Source organism: Eublepharis macularius, chromosome 5, assembly GCF_028583425.1.
Source record: "Eublepharis macularius isolate TG4126 chromosome 5, MPM_Emac_v1.0, whole genome shotgun sequence".
NCBI classification, from domain to species: Eukaryota; Metazoa; Chordata; class Lepidosauria; order Squamata; family Eublepharidae; genus Eublepharis; species Eublepharis macularius.
The window spans coordinates 76,549,869-76,573,291 of record NC_072794.1 but is presented as its reverse complement, the minus strand read 5'-3'; the positions used below and the strand labels follow the sequence as shown (position 1 = coordinate 76,573,291).

The following is a 23,423-nucleotide window of genomic DNA, read 5'->3' as shown; positions in this document are numbered from 1 at the left end:
TAACTCTAATCCAGAAATGCCTGCATCTAAAATAAATGTTGTCAATCTAATCGGGCATAGACCCTTCAGGATCTCTTGATATTTTACTCTATATGAGTATATACGTTTATGAATCAGCACCATCTTTTAGAGATGCACTGAAGAAGACTATTTTTATTTATTTTTTATAGTCCGCCTTTCTCACTAAGACTCAAGGTGGATTACATAGTGTGAGATTAGTATAATCCATATCAAGGACATTTCCATAAATAATGCCATGGGTAAATAAATACAAGTTTACAAAGACATAGCAAGAATCCAATGCAGAGTTGAAGAAATGCTGAAGAAAATAATTTGGTTTTGCATCATTTGTGGAATGCTAGGAGAGTGGGGGTCTCCTGACCTCCTCAGGCAGGCCATTCCACAAGGGTAGGGGCCACCATAGAGAGAGATTTTTCCCGTGTGCACAATGGCACGTGCAGGAGACCCTGTTCTGATGAGCGAACCTGCTGTGGAGGAACATAGGGAGGGATGCACTCCTGTAGGTATGCTGGACGAAGGCCGTGAAGAGCTTTGTATGTGATAACCAATACCTTGAACTTAGCACAGCAACTGATAGATAGCCAATGGAGTGACTGCAGGATGGGAGTGATGTTCATGCTGCTGTTCGCTCCTGATAACAGCTGAGTCACAGCGTTTTGCACCAATTGGAGTCTCCTAGTTACCTTAGACAGGAGACCTATGTATAGTGCATTACAATAGTCAAGTCTTGATGTTACTATAGCATGGATCCAGGTGGCCAGGTCAGCCCTGTTGAGGTAGGAAGCCATTTTCCAGGCTAGAGTGAGGTTGTAGAAAGCATTTTTTGCGGCTGCCTTAACTTGCTTTTCTAGTAGTAGCTCTGGATCCAGTATAACCCCTAGGCTTTTAACAGAATCCACAAGGGTCAGACAAACTCCGTCAGAAGTGGGGAGTACAATGTCTTTTAAGATCTGTCTTCCCAACGAGCATCTCTTCCATCTTGTCTGGGTTCAATTTCAATTTGTTTCTTTTCAGCCATTTGACCACAGGTGTCAAACAGTGATCTAAGATTTCTGCTGCGTCCTGTGGAGACCTGGATAGTGAGATATGCATATTGATGACATCCAGCTCCATAGCTGCAAATGAGTTCTAAAGGCTTTACGTAGAGGTTGAATAACATGGGAGATTGCACACTGGGGTTGAAACGTGTTTGGTCTACATGATTTTTTCTTTTGTCTGTATAGGTTTTATATTTTTAACATATGTATCTTTTGTATTTATTAAAGCAGAATTGTTCTACTAGGATTATATATCTTTTTGTATCTGTTCCTCAACTTTTTTATCATTCTTATTCAAATGTTCAACTGGTTGCAAATGACATCAATACAAGCTGTATTATTTTCAGCGGGATGTGCTGAATATTCTGTCATACCTAGTTGTGTATAACTGTACAAGGCTACAAATAGATCCGGGTGAGAGTCTTGCTGTGTGCTGCTGGTGAGCATTGATATTTCTGCTGGAGAAGAGCAAGATAGGAAACATCAACTTGATTGACACCATCCTTATGCACAGTACAATTTCTTCTGTGGTATTATTGCTAAATTGTCATTCTAGAATTGTATATCCATGCCCCATTCTTCCCACTGACTGAAATATGGAGAGCTAGTGTGATGCAGTGGTGGATTAGGATCTGGGCAACCTAGATTCGATTCCCTGTTCTGCTGTGGAAGCTTGCTGGGAGACCTAGAGCCAGTCATATATTCTCAGTCTAACGTATCACTGAGGGTTGTTGTGAGAATAAAATGGAGGAGAGGAAAATGATGTAAACCATTTTGGGTCCCCATTGGGAAGAAAGACAGGGTATAAATGAAGTAAAAATTAAATCAAATCTTTAGATGCTTGAAAATATTCATGCCTCTCTCTTGGATCTAATGTACAGAAAAGACTAATTTTGGAATCCTGAGAAGAGCCTGCATGCAAATACAAAACTAGACCTGAATATTTGGAATACTGATGTTTATGGCCTTCTTGATACCAAAATCCAAAAAATACCGATTTTTTTGTGTGCACACCCTAGATTACATGATATCTAAAATGTCATTAGAACAGGGTTATGTTCAGTTACAAAAATCAACTAAAACCCCTTAATCAATTATAAAGAGAGCCTGTGTGGTGTAACGGTTAGAGTGATGGACTAGGAATTGGGTGACCCAGGTCCAATTGCAAGCTCTGCCATGGAAGCTTGGTGGGTGACCTTGGGCCAGTCACATACTCTTAGCCTAACCTACAGCACAGGGTTTTGTAAGGGGGAAAATGGAAGAGAGAAGAATGATATAAACCATCTTGGATCCCCATTGGGAAAAAGGTGGGGTATAAATGAAGTAAAATAAAATAAATAAATAATCAGGCAGCAGAAACGTTCAAATTATTTTATTTATTCCTCACTGAAACTCAAGGCAGGTTACAGAATAAAAGCGACATACTCATATACACGGCTTTTTTTTTTCAGCTGGAACATGGTGGAACGGAGTGGTGGAACGTGGTGGAACGCTGAGCAGCGTGGAAGACAATCTAAACTCGCCTCTGTCTGGAGATCAGGGGATGGGGCCACCAGCCATGTGACCATTTCCTTCAAGGGCAACCCACTGAGTTCCACCACCTCTTTCCCCAGAAAAAAAGCCCTGCTCATATATCATAAGGCATCCAAAGAACAATGCAGTAGTACAGAATTAAAAGACAATTTGAACAACAAACTGCCTAAGGCAAATTATGCTATAAACAGTGTAATAAGTCGAATTACAAAGACAGAAGACAATGTAATAACACAGGATTATACCTAGATTAATCATTGCAGTAGACTGTAATTCTGTTCCAATATGAAGGCACCCTCCTGAATTGTTGCATTCTGCTACAGTCCCAATCTAATCATAATAATGCTATCTTGAACATTACTGTTCTACACATTCTGCGAAATGCTAACAGTGTGGGAGCCTTTCTAACTTCTTTAAGAAGGCCATTCTACAAGGTGGGAGCCACTGCAGATAATGCACATAAACTGATAGTTGCCAGTCTTTATCATGGCACTTTCAGAAGCCTTTGCTCATCTGAGCAAAATTGTCGCACAAAGCATAGCAGCAGAAGTTATTCTGCAGGTTGTGGGTCCAAGACCATTAAGGACTTTGTAGGTGATAAGCACTGGAGTGACTGCAGAATCGGTATAACATGCATGTTCTGCCTGGTACCAAACTTATAAAACCTGTGGATAGCAGATATTGCCTTATAAGAGGCATTCTCTTTTATATTACAAAACGTGTAGGCACTTTCTAAAATCAAATAAATTAGCGTTTTTCTGTAGAAATTGTTTATTTGTGTGTTTGTTTGAATGCACGTTTAACCAATTGTTTTAAAATTAGTCAACTAAGATATTTGCTATGATTTTTGATAGCTGTGCTTTTCAGCATCTTCTGAGTCAATTGTCCCTCATTCCACCCACCCTAATACAACTCTATCTTGATAAATACAAGTCAACTGCTTTTTATGACATCACTGTAATGACTGTTATAAATGTTGACAGTTTCAGGTGGGTAGCCATGTTTGTCTACATTAGAAGATTCGGGTCCTGTAGCACCTTAAATCTAATCAGTCTTTCAGGTGCTTATGGACCCAAACATTATTGGTGTTGACACTCTGAAAGTCATCTAGGGTATTTGCTGGCATAAATGGAACTGGACATTTCATTTGCTTAAAAAAGCAAAAACAGAATAAACATTAAATCCCTTCTCTGTTTTCATACCTGGGTGCTGATGGAGCTCACTGGATATTTCTTTTTATTCACAGGTCTAATAATGACTGTAAGCAAACCATGTTATTTTGGAAACCTACTACTAGGAATTGTTGGAGTAGATGTTAACCTGGCATATATCTTGGAAGATGTCACTTATTACCAAGATTCTCTAGCTTCATATACATTTCTGATAGATAATAAAGGTGAGTTAATGGCACTGTCCAAATTCACTAAAAATATCAATTGCTTCAGACCAACAATCAAGCCTGTACTATTTGAAAATGAAATTGCCTTCTGAGTCATTTTTTTCTTACTCTAGATTTTGTTTGCCCTTAAAGCACTGGAATATTTCATTTTGTGTTGATCTAGTTAATTTACTGACTATTATGTGATTTCATCATTTTTGTAAGGAGTATGTATTAACTTTATCATGAAAATCTATGTCCTTTGAAATATGTTGTAAAAGTAATGTATGAAATATACATCAAAACATATGCCAAAAACATTTTATTATTTATTTTTAGGCTATACTCTTATGCATCCTTCCCTTACTAGACCATATTTGCTTTCTGAACCACCATTACACACAGATATCATACATTATGAAAATATTCCAAAATTTGAGTTGGTTCGACAAAACATTCTAAGGTAAGACTTTCTACATTTAATCTCCAGTGAAAAATACTTGATGGATAAGATTCAGGATCTTCAACAACTTTACTTTTTTCTTTTATGAGCAGTCTGCATACTTAATAAGAAATAATTTTTGCTTTGGTTCATGCCCAGTATAGCTATTTTAGTGTTTAGTTTAGGGCAGGGGTCCCTAGCATGGTGCCTATGGGTGTCATGGTGCCCACCCACACTTTACCTGGCCCCCACCAACTGTTTTTGTAAGTGGGTGGGGGCAGGTGAAGCTTTTGCCTTGCAAAGAGCTGGTAAATATAATGTTGCAAAACATTATATTTTAGTTCTTTTTGAGAACAAACTCTGTGCAGCTGTTTCTTAAGTGATTTCATTGTAAAGTATAATAGAAGTTTCTTTCACATTTAATAACTGGTTACTATTTTTTTGTTATCAACTTAGTCTCCCTCTGGGCAGTCAGCTTATTACTGTCCCTGTGAACTCCTCACTGTCTTGGCACGTAAACAAGCTGCGTGAAATTGGGAAAGATGCCTACAACGTGAGTTACGCCTGGAAAATGGTAAGTGACATGGTTCAGTTCTGAATGGCAGCATGGCATGTTAAGGTATGCTAATACAATGAACCTGAAGGAGAGTTTTAATTACAGCAAAAGAGGAATTATCTTAATATTTCTAAGCGTTACTGCAGTTTCAGATTTACTGTAACGCAACCCGCATAGATTATCTGGGTGTGAGCAGTTTATGTGCCACTGTGTAATGCCCCATACCTGCAACCAACAAGGTGTGTTTTACACAAAGCATACTGCATAATAAATTTCCTACAGTAAGTGTTGAGCATGTGTCTCCTAATTCTTTAGATCATAGAGTGCTTGAGTGACTTTTTTTGTTACTATTACTTTGACGTGATATGAAGCAGGGGGAGGGGAAAGAGACAACTTCTTACAAGGTTTTTTAAAAAAATATTTGTTATTGTTTTCCAACACACACATATATATACAAACATGAGACAGTTATCATTTTACTTGTCGATATCTATTATCTATTTCTTTATCTCTTATATTCCATCTTATTACATCAATTGTGAGTTGTATTATATCATTATACAGTTAATCTTAGTATCATATTTATGTTTACCGGTTATAGTTATTTGTCATCCATTTGTAGAAGGGATCCCATGGTACGGAGAAGTCTTCTTCCATTTGCCCTTTCATTAACAATGTTAATTTATCCATTTCCGCCATCTCCATTACCTTTGTTATTAGTTCTTCTTGCTGGGGGATTCTTTGTTGTTTCCAATAGGTTGCTAATAAGATTCTAGCCGCTGTTACTATATGGATTACTAAGTGTTCTTGCTCTTTATATCCAACATACAGTTTAATAGAAAAAATTCTGGTTTCAAAGGAATTGTTATCTGTAAGATTTTTTGTAATAACCTATGTACCATTATCCAATATCTATGCACTTCTTTACAGAACCACCACATGTGGAAAAATGTCCCTGTACCTTCTTTACATTTCCAACACTTATTTGACATATTTTTAAACATTTTAGCCAGTCTAACTGGCGTTAGATACCATCTATGGAACACCTTATATAGATTCTCTTTAAACACAGCAGATTTCGTTATTTTGACATTTACTTTCCATATCTTACTCCGCTGTACTTGGTCAATATCATTACCTACATTCTGTATCCATAGTCTTTTACATTTCTCCACCCCATCATTTTCTTTCATTTCCATTAGGAAGGTATACATTTTCTTTATCAACTTTTCATCTGAGTCACATAACAGTTTTTCAAACTCTTTTTGTTCTAGATATAAGCCCCCCCATTTTTTAATCTTTATTGTACCTGGATTCAATCTGAACTCTTGACCACCAGTCTAAATTAACATCTTGGTTTTGTAGTTCTTCTTTCGTTTTTAGTAGTCCTTTATTGTCTAGCAACTCTTTATATCTAATAATTTTACTTGCTGAACATACATTTGGTTGGGTGAATGCTTCTAATGGGGAGACCCATTGAGGGGTCTTCTCATATATTTGTGGTGCAATTTTTCCCCATATTGTCATAAGGGATTTCCTTATCAGGTGGTTTTTAAAGTATTTATGTCCAACTATCTTCCCATACCATACAAATGCATGCCATCCCAGCTGCAAGTCATGACCTTCAAGGGCTAGTAGTCTTGAATTTTCCAATAAAATCCAATCTCTCATCCACACTAGACCACGCACTTGGTAATATTTTTCCCAATCTGGTAGCGCGAAGCCTGCATTTTCTTTCAATCCTTGGAGTACTTTTAATTTAATTCTTGGTTTTTTCCCCTGCCAGATAAACTTTTTATTTAGTTCTTCAAAATATGATTTGCTGATACATATAGGGATGGTTTGATACAAAAATATTACGCGTGGCAGTATATTCATTTTAATAGTTGCAATCCTTCCTAGTAGTGACAGTTGTAGCCCTTTCCATCTGTCCAGATCTCCTTTTATTTCCTGTTATAACTTCACATAGTTATCTTTCATTAGTGAGCTGCCTCTTGCTGTCAAATGTATCCCCAGATACTTTACTTTTTTATCTAGTTGAAATCCTGTTATTCTGGTCAACTCTGTTTTTTGTTGTATAGTCATATTTTTGGTTATCATTTTTGTTTTTTGATAGTTAATCTTCATCATCAGTATGGATCATCAGTACTTCACAAGATAGCTAACGAAGTATATATTAACATTGGAACTTCTTACAATGTTAATATACACTTCGTTATCTATCTTAGGACTGATTTTCCATGCAGTTAAAGTATTTGTGAAGTACTGATGATCCATAAAGCTGTAGTACTGACATACACTCCCCTTCATGCTTTAGTACCAGTACAGACAAATCCCAGGCAGACTCTGGATACTGCATGCATGGTTAAGGATTGTGCAAACATCACTCGAGCTTTGACTGAAACTCTTAGCCTGTTTGTCTTCACACTTTCTGTCAATTGCATTTTGGAGGAAAGTAATTCCAGCATTGAGGAGTAATTTTTTTATTTTAGAGTACTAGTTCAAATAGAATGAAGATTTAATCTTTTTAATCTGCATTTATTATGTGTGCCATCAGTGCAACGAGCCTTCCTCCAGTGGAGCCTTCTTCCAGTGGAAGAGTCGTTTTCTGTAGGCAGAAGCTTCCTTGGATTGATGGAAGTTGCCTAGTGCTGGAGGAGAATATCTCCATTAGTGAATGTATTGACAGCATGATAAATTTTTAAAAATGCAGAAGCTGTACAGCTAGCAAAACGAGCTATCCATTCAAAAATAAGTTCATGAAGAGTGACGTTGTCTGCCTCATGAGGAACATGGTAGAAAGAGAGATGGATCATACTCTCGTATGTGGTGTACTGAGTGGATCTTTGGATCCATATCAGTTGGGTAAGCACTTGGAGCTACTCATGTGCACTTAAGGCTTCTGTCTAGTTTCTCTATAGTTCATTATGAAACAACTCCTAAGCACTCCACTTGTTTTTTTCTTATCTTATGATCACCGTGTATACAAATTTTGAATAGAGATTTGCAAATGAGCAACTAAATAATTTATTCTGTATATATCATTATTTTCACATTTAGGAGAATGTTTAGTCTAAAAATATTTACTCTAAAAATAAAAATAAATATTTAAGATTAGAATACATAAGAGTATTCACCCTAAAAATATAAATAAATCAGAGAGCAATTCTTCTGTCGGGAATCCCAAAGGCTAAATCCCATGATCAGTCTTGTTGATCACTCATACACTAATATATTCTACCTCATTTGCTGGGCCTGGAGCCTTATTCAGTGGATATTCAGGAACTTGGAAAAATATTGATGCAAGAAGCGCTAGGGAAAAGAATTCCTCAGGGAATTTTGCAGTCTTCTCTCTTTTTTTTTTTATGGGGGAGAGGGATTGCAAAAAACAGCACAAACTATCAGATTTACTTTTCATTTTAATAGGAATGCCTTCTGCATTAATTTTTTTTAGGTTCAAGATACATCCTTCATTTTGTGTATTGTTGTGATACAGCCAGAGATACCTGTTAGACAACTTAAAAACCTCAACACAGTACCTAGCAGCAAGCTACTTTATCATCGACTGGATCTCTTGGGTCAGCCTAACGCTTGTCTACATTTCAAACAACTGGCAACTTTAGGTAAAGCAAATCTTTGGAAATCCATGTATTGATCACCATATAATAAGCTAAAATGATTATAAATACCCTTTGAATACAGGCAGGATAAAAATATTTTTAAAATCTAGATACCACAATCTCAACTATTCAGGGGTACTAAATAAACATAAAACAAATAATATTTGGATGGTTTTGCATTGGGTGGATCTGAATGTTCTTAATAATCTGCAAACTGTAACCAAACTCTCAGACACGTATCTGACTTTCATTTACTTAAACTTACTTATCTTTGAATGACTTTGGTACTGTTTTGGAGTCCTAATAAAGCAAACGTCTACCTGTTTCTCTTTCTGACCTTTACTACTCTTGCAGTGTGCTGTTTTCTTTAAACCGGTCTTCATGTGGCCTTCAGACTTGAATCAAGAAGCACTGTGGTTTAGTGGCATGGATAGTTGGGATTGTCGGCCTTAACAAACCAGAAAAACTGGCAAAATAATTATATCCTAAAATAAGCACATAGTTGCATAATCTAGTTTTCTAAAAATAGAACATTTGGGTATGAACAGTGTCATGACACTTGCTTTCAAACCTAAGCTTGATTTTCCTGGATGTCAAATCATTAGCAATAACATGAAAATATTGAAGTTCTTGCCAGTCATGCTGTATCCTGTTGACTTTGGAATTAAGCAGATTTTATTCCCAGCCATAAATATTTAATACTATCAATGCCTGAACGAAGCCAGAAGTTAGAATTCTGGTAAGAATATACTTTGAAATATTTTTAATTGGCGAGTTCGCAGACTATAAAAAGTGTATACAACTTCAATGCCACATTTTGTTGTTGTTGTTGTTTAAAAATCTGTATAGTTACCTGTTAAAATCAGACATATTCATTTTAATAGCATGGATTAGGCTGCAATAGAAATGTGAAACTATAGGGGAAAATAACAATTAATATTAAGCAAAAGGTTTTGACAATGTATTTTGCAATCTTAATTTAGGTTTCAATTCTTTGGGTAAAGTTTCTCATCTCCTTCCATGTTGGCTCTTAAAAATGATCATGGTCCCTTCTTTGCAAAATGACATTATAGCAATACCAGACCTTTATAACTCAAGGAAGAAATTCTGCTGAGCTTCCTGTTACACCCATGCATTTTATACAGTTAATTTTTAAAAAAAATATACATGGGGAAATAAATGTTGGTTCAAAGATTTAAGAAGAAATGTTACTCAGTTTGGAGATGAGACAGAAATGTCCCCAGTTTGTTTTATTCTTTAGTCCATCCATCCATTTGTCCTGCCAGCTATATTGACTACACCATGTTCACTGAACGGGTAACTTTGGCAAGTGTCTTAGGGCATGTTCACACTAAGAGCGGGACCACAAGTGACGCCTGGCACAGGTTGGACACTAGTCAGCTTCCCTCAAGTTTTGATGGGAAATGTAGGCATCCTGGTCTTGCACCTTGACTCTCTGACTGCTGTCCAATGGACTTTTCAACTGTCACTTGTCCAACATTCCGCCAAGCTGCCTACATTTCCCATCAAAACTTGAGGGAAGCTGGCAAGTGTCCAACCTGTGTCAGGCGTCACTTGTGGTCCTGCTCTCAGTCTCTGCCTATTCCTGTTGCATTTTCCAGCCAGTCTTTGCTAGATGGCATGCATCAGCCCATGGCAAAACAGACACGAGAAGCTACTGATATGGCTTCTTAGAATATACCTCATGAAACACTGTTTTTATAGCACTAGGCCACAAGCCATATTCAAACAGACCCCTCACAGCTGCCTTGCCATGAGCTGACCCTTCTAGAAGTCTGCACGTGCTGTAAGGAAACTGCCACAGGATGAAATGGTTAGGTGAAAAGTTTCTTAGTTTTATATCTCAGACCATATGCTATGCTATTTCTCCAGTTAACCTGCTTGAGGTGGTTTACAAAGTAAAACATAATTTAAAAAATATAAAAACCATTACAGTAATTAACAGTTAACAACTTATACTTATCTTCCTTTCAGCACTCTCTTTACCTACAGCATCCTTAACCATAATCAAGATCCTTCCTTTCCTTATGGAAGAGAAGGAGGGGGGAGTTTATCTACTGTTGTAATAATAGTTCCCCCTGGTGGCCACAAGAACAACAACATTAGCATCGAGGCATTTGACTACTTAAGGTTTCTTCTTACATTTTTATCATATTTTCTGTTTGCCCTAGTATGTCTACATGACTGGATTATCAGATGGTTGAGTTTTGGTAATATTCTCTAGTAAAAGAGCATTATTATGTTGTTATTTTTTTAGAAAGTCCTACTGTAATGCTGTCTGCAGGAAGTTTCTCTTCTCCTTATGAACATCTGAGCCAACCTGAGACCAAGAGGATGGTGGAGCACTATACAGCATATCTTAGTGATAACACACGTCTCATTGCCAACCCTGGGCTGAAAGTATGTTGTTTTAAATGTATGCCTTCTCTCTCTTTTGCCTTTTTATTTTGTTGTCATGATAATCTTATGTAGAACATGTGCCTTTTGGCTGGGCTTCTTGGTTTCTTGCTGTGTCAAATAGTTGGTGTTGTTAAACTGAGTGCAGGTATGTATTTTGTTTCTGTTATTCTGTCATTGCCATGAATATTCCATAACCCTGTTTAGAAGCACATGGAATGAGTGAATGAGACACATGTACAGTAGGATTGATTCCCTCAGGCTAGAAAGAACATTGTTAACTAAGTTTATTTTAAAAATTCTTAGCCAATAGGATTTTGAAGTACATTTCCAAAGACAGTGCATTAAGAACAATTTGAGAATCCCCAAAGAATCCCCAGCAGTTTTTCATTAGAAAGATTTATCTGATCACATAAATGTGAACAAAATAAAAATCAGACCAGTCTTGACATCAAGTATTCCAGAGAATACTTGTTAGTGTGCATATGTAAAGGCATAAAAAACAAAAGTGTGGACAGTGTAGGTTTGTCCAAGCTTGAAATATAATGAACTATGAATGTTTCACTAATGTAAGACATTTTTATTTCTTGAAATTTGCTGGATCAATCCGATGTGAGAAGATTTTAAGGAAGTAATTGGGTTTAGATTATCTCTGATGGGTCTTTACGAAACCCTGCAAGGAGCTTATTATCTTTTCAGGCAAGTCTTAAAGGAACCCTGCTAGGTCTGTCTTTGTTTTGCAGTTCTCTGTCAGAAATGAAGTAATGGCTACCAGTCACGTCACAGATGAATGGATGACACAAATGGAAATGAGTAGCTTGAACAGTTACATTGTCCGCCGTTACATAGCAACGCCCAATGGGGTGCTTAGAATTTATCCTGGTTCCCTCATGGAGAAAGCATTTGATCCCACTAGGAGACAATGGTGAGTTTTAGGATCCCATTATGAAAGGTTTAAGAAAACCTTGGAGGTGGATAATATTTCACAAGAGACTATATTTGTATAGGATTTATATAAAGTCTTCATTGACTAAACAAACATGAAATATATCCAAGTGAAATTGTGTGTGTGTGTGTGAATGAGAGAGAGAGAGAACATACTTAGTTTTTAAATTTGTGCTAGAAATTGTATAAGATTTTTCTTTTTTAAAAGAGAGCTTCTGCTTGTATTTTTTTGAAGCACTGCATAATAAAGATACCTATATATGGCTACTAAAACTCACGTTTCTTGCAAAATCTTCAGAGCTTATCTCATTTGGTTCTCATTATGAATTTCAGATTCTCATGGCAGTCCTGCCTCTCATGATATCATGCTGCAGTTTTCCCATTTTGTAGATTTCTTATGCTGTAATTTTAAATACAAATATGCTAATTTAACAGAAGTCTATTAATTATGCACAAGCATGGTTTTAGAAAATGTTTTGTATACATTGTAAATGGGATAATAAACGCATGCGGGAACTCTTGAATGTATTCCATTCCATATGCTCTGTTCAAATAAGTCAACTAGTAAATCAAGCCAGAAACAAAGTAAATATAACCAAATGCAGGATTCCCCCCACCAAGCTACTCATGCTGTCAGTCATGTGTCAGTTCTTGAAGCATACCATTTCCTCTTCTTCTTGCAGAGAGTGAGAGCAATGAAATAACCACTCCTTAGCTCTCTTTTTGCTCCACAGTTCAAATATTTGCATTTTTCTCATAAAAACTCCATCTTAAAAGGCTTGCTGCAGTAACCTTGTTTTAATTAAATGAGTGTTCACATAATACACCTCACAATAATAATAAAAAATCCCACCAGGATCTGTCCCTGCAGCAGCAGCGAAATATCATATGAGAAGAAAGCCGCAGGTACTGTTTATCTAAAGTTTTCTCTGTATAAAGCACCATATATATTGCAGTCTAATCAGGGAAAAATCTATAAAGTGATATATCCATTCTCAGTTTAAGCATGCAAACTTTATTTTTTATTGATTCTTGCTAAACTTAGAAACTAAATCACAAAATATAAAATGTAGTTAAAAGGTGCATGTTACTGTAAGGGCATAAGAAGATTAAACTCACTTGGCATATGGTTAGCATTTGCTCAAGTACACACTAGATTAATTTTCTACGTTCCAGATGTTTTTCAAATGTAAATTATTGCCTCTTAAAGATGTTGGTTGTGCTTTGTATTAGGTATCTCCATGCAGTGGCAAATCCAGGACTGATTACTTTCACTGGGCCTTACTTAGATGTTGGAGGAGCTGGCTATGTGGTTACCATTAGCCATACTGTTCATTCTTCAAGGTAACTTCATTGTTTTGGGTCATGACCATAATCATGTCTTTGTACTCTACAGTTAAAATTGAGCCGTGTTTTAGGTGACAGCCTCCTTAAATTATACTTCTTTTTTTTTATTTAAATATTTTTATTCACTTTTAGAACTGTAACAATAATCAAACAACAAACCAATATAATACATTGCATTTACAAATATTAACACAGTGCTTCAACTTTAATACATCAACAATGAGTAGTGTGAAGAGGGAGGTTGCAGATCTCTTGCTTCTATGAATTCGTAAAATGGGATCCATTTTTCCCAGAAGTTTGATCCCGAAGATTGATATTCCATCTGATGTAGATTGTCAGTTATTTTTTCCATTATCAAATGGTTCCAGATTTTTGTAAACCAAAGTTCTGTAGTAGGTGGAGATTGGTCTTTCCATTTGGTTGCTATTGCACTCCTAGCTGCCACCAGGAGAGAGTTGATAAGATCTCTTCTAACATTTGGGATTGATGTCTGATACCACAGTCCCAAGAAGATTACTTTTGGTGACATAGGGACACTGTACCCTGTTACTTCCTTAATATTATTTAGTATTTCTGACCAAAATCGAGATATCAAGGGACATTCCCACCAACAGTGAGCAAAATTACCCTCATTATTGCATTTCTTCCAACAAGAGGGCGATGCTGAAGAATAAATTAAGGAGATTTTTTTGGGTGTTAGGTACCACCTGTGTATAATTTTTATAGCTTTGTATTTTAGTTAATATAGTTGAGGATTTATTTAATTTTGATGCCCATACTTTTTCCCAGTTGTCTAATGTCAGTACTTCATTAAGATCTTTATGCCATTTAGTGTGATAACTAAAATTATTAGGACAATAATTAGAGGACAATAGCAGGCCATATATTTTTGAAATCATGCCCTTTTTTGATATTTTTTAGCATCCATGAATTGCTCAAATCTTGTCTGAGTTGCATTCATAACCTTTCTTATTTAAATTATACTTCTATGATAAGTTCTTCATAGAACCAAACAACAGAAAAATATTTTATAGTATATAGTGGTATACTATATGGATTATACTAACATGGATTAGAGTTTTGGTAGTTCTATAACAAAACTCATCCTGTTCGTTTACCAAATCTATAAAACAAGATTACAGCAATCAAATGTTTGTTTTATTTTATTAATTTTTTTTGCATGCATATTCTGCCATTATCTAATCCTGACATAATATTTAGCTTGATCAAGAAAAGTTTAAAGAGACTCTTAGCTGCTCTTGGCAAGAACATAGATTCCAGTTTTTCACATTAAGAGACATCAGTATAACATGATACTATATGGTATGATTTTACTGATACTTTCAGCCTTCTAAGCTGTATGGAGGTATTGCTATTAACATCCACAAGTTGTAACACAAGAAATTGCAAATGTACCAATGCAGTATGGATTCCTGACCACATGACATGACAACCATGGTCTACCTGAATATGAGCTAAAATATTCAAAGGGAGAATGAATTTTTGCCAAATTACAATTATTAGGAATAACAACAGACATTCTCTCTCTCTCTCTCTCTCTCTCTCTCTCTCTCTCTCTCTCTAAATATAAATATAAATATAAATATAAATATAAATATAAATATAAATATAAATATAAATATAAATATAAATATAAATATTGGTGAGCAGAATGAATTATTAGCACTAGATAACCAAAGAGAGAAGTATTCCCCCCCCCCGCTAAACACTGTTGTAAAAATATGCTGGCATAGGCTCTCAAAGACTGTTTTACAGGGCTTTGATGTGTCAGTTGCTAAGGCAACAATATGTAGTCTTGAGCTGTAGAGCAAAATAGGGATATCGGCAGACCTCCACATACAGGCAAGATGTTATCATTTATTCAGCGGCTCTTGCAACTTGTACAACTTTTAAGTTTTAACTCATTCCAAATACCCATAGGGGCCTGCTTCTCTCATTTTAAATTATCATGGCTGTGTCCAGCTAAGGTTTGTTGACCAAAGTATTTTATTTATCTTCATTTGGGGACTATTGGTGATAATGAAATTTCTCATTTAAAAAGAAAGCCTCCTCCTCATGAATAAAAAAAAAGAGAGATGGAAATAGAGAACAACTAACTTGTTGACTTAGGCGAATGACAGTGTGCACAAGAACACTGACATTTTGGAATGCTAGTGGGAAAACATACTGAATTAATCAGGGGTATTCTGCACAATGTTTTTCCTGCTTTTTTATCTATTGCAGTTCCTAGTCCACAATATGCATGTCTCTTGGCATTTTGCCAAATTAGTAAATGGTCAGCAGCCTAGGCAGAAATTTCCTTGTCAGCCCACTAGGAGATAGATCTTAAAGAAAGATCCTGATCTGGAAATGGGAGCACCCTCCACCAATTGATCCCATATAGTTGGATAATCCATCTTAGTAAATAATACAGTGGATACAGCCCAAGTGAGATAAAACCCATTGCTGATAGCAGCTCTCTCATTTGTCTTTTCCCTACTGCAAAAAGTTCTTAGCTGAATCTGTGGTCTCTAGTAGAGATGGGCACGGTCCACATAATGGACCTAATTTCATCACGAACTTACCCAGTTCATCCTTCACGAACACACGGGCCGTGGGCGCGTGTTTTTCTCATGAAACCGCCGAACATTGGGGCTTTCTGTCTGTGTGTCCGTTGGCCCGTCATGCCAGGATTCCCGCTCAAACAATTTCCTTGGCAGCGGTGTGGAGCCACCTTCCCCATTTGGAACACACCAATCTTAGCCCAGGAAACCTTGATTGGCAGCTCTGTCAGCCAAACAGAGATCACCAGCCTTTCTGCATAAAAGACAAAGCGCGCGAAGCTCCGCTCCATTTTGCTGGCGCGGGGACGCGAGTTAGCTTAGCAACTGCTTGCTGTGGGGAAGGTTTTTGGGGGGGGGGGTGAGAGCGCGGCTTGTGCCTTGGGGCTTTGGGGCTTCAGTTGCAAGAGAGCTTACTCTTTTCTCCATTCCTGTTTAATTTTTTTCTCCTCCTTTCTATTCTAGTTTTCTTGAGAGCACTTTTTAAAAAATCCTTTTACCGCACTGTCGGGTTACTCTGTTTTCTTTCTGCGTTTTTCAAGTCCTTGGGTTCTTCTCGGGCTTAATCCCCCCTCCCCCCCAAATCTCTTCCTTTTTTCTGGGTTGCTGGTGGGTTCTATTGTGCTCTGACGCCACCCACTCACAGACCCACAGTGGGTGCAAGGCAGCTTTGAGCGTTGTCTGCCTGAGTTCTTTCCTTTTTTCCCCCACGTTCTTTCTTGGCTGCTGATGAAATGCAAGCGGAGGAAGAGTGCTATTAGGCTCTGTGAAACACCCACTCTCTGATGACCGGCAGCAGGTTTTGGGGGGCTCTGTCTGCTTCACTTCTTTCTAAGCCTTTTTCACTCCCTAAATAGTGGATTTGTATTTGTATATTGACGAAACAGTGTAAGGCACATGATGACTGAGCTTTACAAACATATATTATCCTCCTCCCGACGACAAGCCCTGTCCCTGGCACCTTCTATGTACCTCCTCTTTTTCTTGATATGATTTGTATGCTGACAAAACAGTCTAAGGCACATGATGAGCTTCCTTGATGGACTGCATCACGTTCGGTGAAGTGGGTTTCATCAGCGACCGTCCTGCTCTTGCGAGCGCAAGGGCCCCTCTGAGGGTCAATCCCCAAAGTCCAGTGAGAAGTAGGACAGTGGCCCAGGTCAGCTTGCTTAATAGCAAGCAAGCTGACACACCACGTCACTAAGGTGGGACTTGTTGTCCACTGCCCAAAGAGGCTCCCTCTGAACAGGGTAGCATAAGTTTCCTTCCCTCAAGGTGTGGAAGACATCCTTTCCATCCCTCCCGTGCCTTCCATTCCAGCAAGGGGCCTTTGAATTGCTACATTATCCTGTTGCGGAGTTGGCTTTCACTCAAGTACATCCATTCATTTCCCATCATGGAGAGTTGGTCTCCCCGCCCCCGGGGAGGGCATCTATTGTTGATGCAGCCCCATGTAGGTTGGTTTTGTGGGCAGCCATCTCTCCTGGACAGGAGCACAAGTCTCTCTCCTTCCCCCAAGGGCGGGCAAGGGTCAGTCAGAATAGGGGAGGGGAAGTTGTTGTTTGTCTCTTTGGAAAAGTGATAATCGAGGAGCGTTACATGAGAACCTTTGGTGGGGAAAGTCAACTGAAGTGAAAATCTGTGAGAAAACCAAGGTCTTTTCGAACCGGTTCTCAAACCGGTTCTCGAACCGGGCCTGGTCCATTAAAAGTTCGTGGACCGTGGTCCGCGGAAGCCCACGAACCCCGAACCGGCAGTCCGTAGGCAAATGCCGGTCCATGCCCATCTCTAGTCTCTAGTCCCCAGAGTCTTTAGATGCAGTGCTTCCCATCCCCACTGGAGTCTGAACATGCTGATTTATTAGAGGGGGGGGGAAACCATCATAGCTCCGAGCATGGCAAGCCAGCAGAGTTCAAAAACATGCTGAGGGTGCTTTAAACAGATAGTTTATGCCACTAAAAGTAGGCCAGGAAACCATATTTATTATATTTTTTCTTACCCTTCTTCCAAGAGGTTTATGGTGGTGTACATGGTTTCTTCCCACTATGTATATTCATTTTGCTGTATATGAAACCACTCTGGATATAAATTTCATACCCTGAGCATGCTTTGTATAGTGAATTTAACACAGAGACAAAAAGGTCACAGATAAGTGGGCCCCTTTTGGAGAAATATTTTCCATTGATGGCAGGCAGCTTCTATTCATGATAGTTTTTCTGTGTGGTTTAATTTTTAATTCAAAAAACTGCTTAGTGTTGTCCACATTGTTTAGGATTAGGTAATTTACAGTTTAATTCTAAGAAGTGTTACTCCAGTCTAAGCCCATTGATTTCAGTAGGCTTAGAGTGGAGTAACCTTGCTTAGGATTGCACTGTTAGTGCATGATTTTATTTCAGGTGTGTACTACCCAACTATAATGAAATCCAAAGTCTTCATTCCTTGTTACAAAAGAGATTGATTGGTTGGATTTTTAAAAAAAAATAAAAATAAAATGTGAAATCTATTGCTGCCTGGCATTTGTTCTACTCTTTATTGTTTGTTTAAAAAATCAAGATATAAGTTACCAGACATTTTTGTTTTATGAGAAAAAATAAACCTTTCAGAAAAAAATTAATTTGTTAACTGGAATGCTTGAATGTAAACTGATTACAGACTAAAATCCATGTTTTCTGACTTAGGTAATAGCATGTCCACAATGATTTTTTAAAACAATGCTTTGGAATAGGAATTAGAAGAAAAATACAATAGAGGAAAAATGACCTTTCAGCATCTTGGAAATTTAGCATCTTTACAGGGAATTCATATTCCCTTTCTCATGATGGGAGGATAAGTGAAAAGCTGTGAAGAATTTTAATAAGCAGAAGGTCTGAAGGCCACACAGTTCCCCAGAAGCTGAAAGGAATCTGAGCCTTTCAACAGTATCTACTCACAGAAGGCAGAAGCATTTTTTTTAACGGGTGTAGTGCTTTAGGGGGACCTGCAGGCTCTCATGAGCCAAGGGATTTATTTTTTGTTTACAGTTGAGGAGAGAGCTTGTAAGCTGAACTGGCATTGTTATATTTTAATGAAGACCTGCTTTTAAAAATGATAATTGGTTGCTATGTGCTCATCTCACTATCACATAATGGTTCTGGCTGTATTTTCATAAAGAACATTTTTTTCAGAATAGCAACGATTAGATTTTATTTCTAGAAAAAGAAATGCTGTGACCAGTTGGTGTTTGATTTTAACTACCATGGAATGCAAGAGATAATTGCAGCTCACATTTAAAAAGTTACAGGCCTGCCTTTCCTGGACTTAGAAGCCAAACACATGCAGATGTTAAAGCCCTTTGGCACAGTTTGCTGTCATGCAAGGGCACTCTTAAGTTAGTATCTCTTGGCCCTGTTTCTTAACTCCCTACCTAGCAGTAACAGGAATTTTGGAAAGTACTTATGATTATGGTTTTGTAACCAGAATCTTATGGAAAATTCTGTTAAAATGCATGCTGGCTTTTATAGTCAGGCTTCTGTGGTTTGTTCTGTGGTCTCCAGATACACAGTTGAATGGCCAGGTGGTAATTTTGTTTATGATCAAGTCATGAATAGCCTAGCCATAGAGTCAGACTAGGCAGCTTCTTGGAGTGGCAACATCCAGATATGCCAACCTCAGTTATAAACAGGTCCTTCAGGATGAGTGGCTCCCTGCATTTTGTTTATCTACTTTTTAATGTTTGTTTCTAGGTTTCATGAATTCTTGTTTATATTAGTAATGGTGCCTCAAAATCTGGGATAGTACTTGGTTCAAGATAACAAATGTGGGATACAGCTGTGTGACAGTTATATTAGTGAACTTAGAAACAAAGAATACTATTCTGATCAATGGGCAGCACAATCTTGAGGGCCTCTACAGTGGTGGCCAGCCACCCCCCAAAAAAGCACACAGCTGGTCTGTTCCCTGTGAACATTCTGCAGGAGGGAATAACAAGGTACTGGCAGCATAGCAAGCATGCTGGAGACAATAGCAACAAGACTCGCCAATCAAAAAATGGCAACCAATGCTGCCCTTGTGAATGGCACACACAGGCACAGGTAGTCAATGCCCCTCAACCCACCTGCCCCCTCTCAGAGAGTTAGTGGCTGGGAGGAAAGACCCAGCAACAGCACAACCTCAACAGAGGCATGTAGCCTGAGTGCCCCCTCAGCCTGCAGGGCAAGAGCATCCATGCAGTGAACTGGACATTCACCTCTTCCCTGGCAAGGACCTGATTGGCAGCAAAAGTGTTGCCTACATACAGCCATCCCTGCTCCAAACCTCACACCCACATCTCATGGAAAAAGTAAAAAAGAAAGATGGACAGTCTCATACTCACAGCATCTCCACCAGACCATTATCCTAACCACTGGGCCAAGGGGGTAGGTTCAAAGGAGGCCTGCCAGCAGGAAGTAGGCATTCCATTGCAGTCCTGACATCACCACAATCCATATAGAGCCAGATAAAGACCCTTGCGCAGACAGGAATGGCTCAGTGGAGAGGCACTGGGATAGCATGGCTGTGGCTTCTGGTTCAATGCCCACATGGGGTGAAGCCACTTGCAGCAAAAGCCTTGGAGCTGATATGAGCTGATATTTGGCCCCCTGCAAACTGCAAAAGGGGAAACAGAATGGTCCAGCTGATGGGTTGCTCAGGAGATCCAGCATTTTGGCCAGGATGTCACTGCACAACCCCTCAATGCTGCACTCATGGTAGCAGCTCCTGGGTCCCTTCTCTTGCTCTGCCCAGCTGCATGGCTTATCAGATGCCAGCAGTGTGGGATCCAGAGACCACTGCCTATACACAGCCATACACTCCCTCAGATCAGCCACAAGCCTGTTCCCTTGTTCTGTCAGCTGCTGCACACAGCAGCTGACAAAGTGTGTGTTAGAATGGGATGATGACCAATATGTGGGCTTAGCCTTCGAGATGCCACTGGAGCCTTGCTGTATTTTGCAGCTGTGCATTGCTCCAGAAAGACAAGCAACAGTGATGCCAGCATGGGCATCCCTGAGTAGAGACCACCCTCTCAATTGACACTGCTGCTGATGGCATTAACTTACACTGTGTCATCCGTCTTGAGTCTCAATGAGAAAGGGGGGCTATTAATTATGTAAGTAATAAAGGAGAAGGCACAGATACTGAAGGAGGTGGGGCAGGGAGGGGCATGGAGCTGTTCTCAGAAAGAGTTCAGGGACAGAGTTGTAGAACACTCCAGACTTTAGGTAAAGGTGCAAGCACCGAGTCATTACTGACCCATGGGGGATGTCACATCACAACGTTTTCTTGCAGACTTTTTGTTACAGGGTGGTTTGCCATTGCCTTACCCAGTCATCTGCACTTTACCCCCAGGAAACTAGGTACTCATTTTACTGACCTCGGAAGGATGAAAGGCTGAGTCAATCCTGAGTCGGCTAGTTGAACCCAGCTTCCGCCAGGATCGAACTCAAGTTGTGAGCAGAGCTTGGGCTGCAGTATTGCAGCTTACCACTCTGTGCTATGGGGCTCTGTTACTCCAGACTTTATTGAACAGCGAATCATGAAGTGGTCCAATAAACTGATGAATTGGGTTGCCAACTCCCTCCATCCAATAATGCACCTGTGTGCTTTTGCAAGCTGCTCCCAGAGGCATGGCAGGGGAGACAGGCTGACACAGAGTGCACCTAAGTGAGGCTAACTAGCTGGATAGAAGGCTGCCTGAGGCAGGATGCTCCAGGAGTCAAATGGAACTGGTGACTGAACAGAGGGACAGGAACTGCACTGGTCATGACCAGAGGTCTTCCTGTTGAATCACCACCTGCCCAGATGCTAAACAGAAACATGTACAGAGATGATAAATGGCACAGAACCCATGCCAGCCACATCCATGCCTGTGGGGCCCATGGTGGGGCTCCATTTTCCAGCCCTCCCCCCATTGGCACATGCTGTAGCCATCTAAATGACACTCACTGATCCCATGACAAAAAGCTCTGCAATTTCTCTATCCTCTGCTGATGCATAGGGCTTTGTCCTGCAAAGCAATGAGTCCCATAGTTGCTTGGCCAGCTGATAACCACAGAGCACAATGAAACAGCTGCCAGGCACCCCAACCACAGTTGTGCCCTGTCCCATGTCTGGGGGGGAGGGGCATCCTCACAAAGGAGTATGATAATGGCTCAGTATGCAGCTGACAGCATCCTGGCCTCCCCTTCATAGTCAGCTCTCCCAGGTACACTTCTCTCGTAGTGTACACACACACCACTTGCCTCATGTGGGAGCTTGCATTGTGCAGGCAGTACCCAAACTTGTGCAAGAGATACAGAGGAGGTTGGTGCAGCTGGATTCTTGCCCCTGTCAGTGGCTGTAGTTGTGGCTGTAGTTGACATCCTGTGTTTTTCCAAGGCTTGTAGGCAGGACCACACCAGGGGGAGGGTTTGGCCTGTCTTATTGTATGGGTGCCTATGGGCTATGCCATGTTTTTTGGTGTAGCTTTCTGCAGTTTGGGGGGAAGCATTGCCAGACTTGACTAACTGCTGCCATGCTCCTTTGTCCAACCTTTCCCTTCATAGTAGTTTGTGCTGGCATTGCTCCATAACATTGCCACAATGGTGCCTGGCCAGGGTGCTCTACCGGCATATCTCAGAGATATGCCAGCGGAACATATCTCCCGATGCACTTGCAGCTTCCTCTCCTCAGTTTATGCTGTTAATGTACTGTGCTGATTATGTGACATGACCAAAGGGGTATGTATGTTGTGCAAAATGTCAGTTTGCCCAGAAGACTGGAAATTTTTCAGCTAGCATTTGTGCGGTTTTCCAAAAACAGTTCCATCTTTGGTGGTGATACATGAAGTGATCGGCACAAAATGGGCACAAAGATACACCAATTTAACATATGCACTGCTTCCCCACCCTGACATAGCGATTGTTTGTTTTGCCAACTGAATCTCATTAACATCACATACAAGATAATGGTTGAATGAATGTAATTTAGCAGCCAAAACAACCAGCTCATGAATTTTAAATTGAGCTAATAGCATTAGTTCCTTTTCCACTTACATCTAGCCTTTTCTAGCCAATTGACATTTTTAGGTTCTGTGAGGGGAATTCAGCTGAGATGAGTAAAATATATGAGAAGTCTAAGGTTAATTAGTTATTATTGATGAGCTCAGGGGGTAAGGCTTGTTACTTACCAAGTCTAAATGTATAGTTTGCCATTTCACTTGATCCTTCTGTGGGCACCATGAAATATGAATGGGTTGTGATTTTTTTTTTGATAACTTGTCCTTCATGATCTCTCTGCTCTTTATTCTTATAGTTTACAAATGTCTTCAGGCCATTCTGTTGCTGTGATGGGCATTGATTTTACTCTGAGATATTTCTACAAGGTACTAATGGACCTGTTGCCAGTTTGTAACCAGGATGGAGGCAATAAAATAAGGTAAGATTTTGTGTGTGTGTTGTGTCTTTGCTTTGATGTTCTATTTTAGAATTTTGTTCATTAAAGGTTCTTACTTGGAACTGAACTAATTGAATTGCAATTTAAATTCATTTTCCTTGTTAATTCTGTTGGGG

General features: G+C 39.2%; 1 protein-coding gene across 1 annotated transcript in view; it reads left to right on the top strand.

Annotated features, from left to right (window-relative positions):
• The window catches only part of CACHD1 (cache domain containing 1), a 214,470-nt gene that overhangs the window by 170,008 nt on the left and 21,039 nt on the right, over positions 1-23,423 (top strand). Inside the window, exons 10-17 of the mRNA XM_054981592.1 lie at positions 3,838-3,987; positions 4,309-4,432; positions 4,868-4,985; positions 8,422-8,590; positions 10,866-11,008; positions 11,749-11,930; positions 13,184-13,294; positions 23,167-23,289. Coding sequence (XP_054837567.1) covers positions 3,838-3,987; positions 4,309-4,432; positions 4,868-4,985; positions 8,422-8,590; positions 10,866-11,008; positions 11,749-11,930; positions 13,184-13,294; positions 23,167-23,289 — 1,120 coding nt within the window. The remainder of the gene's footprint in view (positions 1-3,837; positions 3,988-4,308; positions 4,433-4,867; positions 4,986-8,421; positions 8,591-10,865; positions 11,009-11,748; positions 11,931-13,183; positions 13,295-23,166; positions 23,290-23,423) is intronic.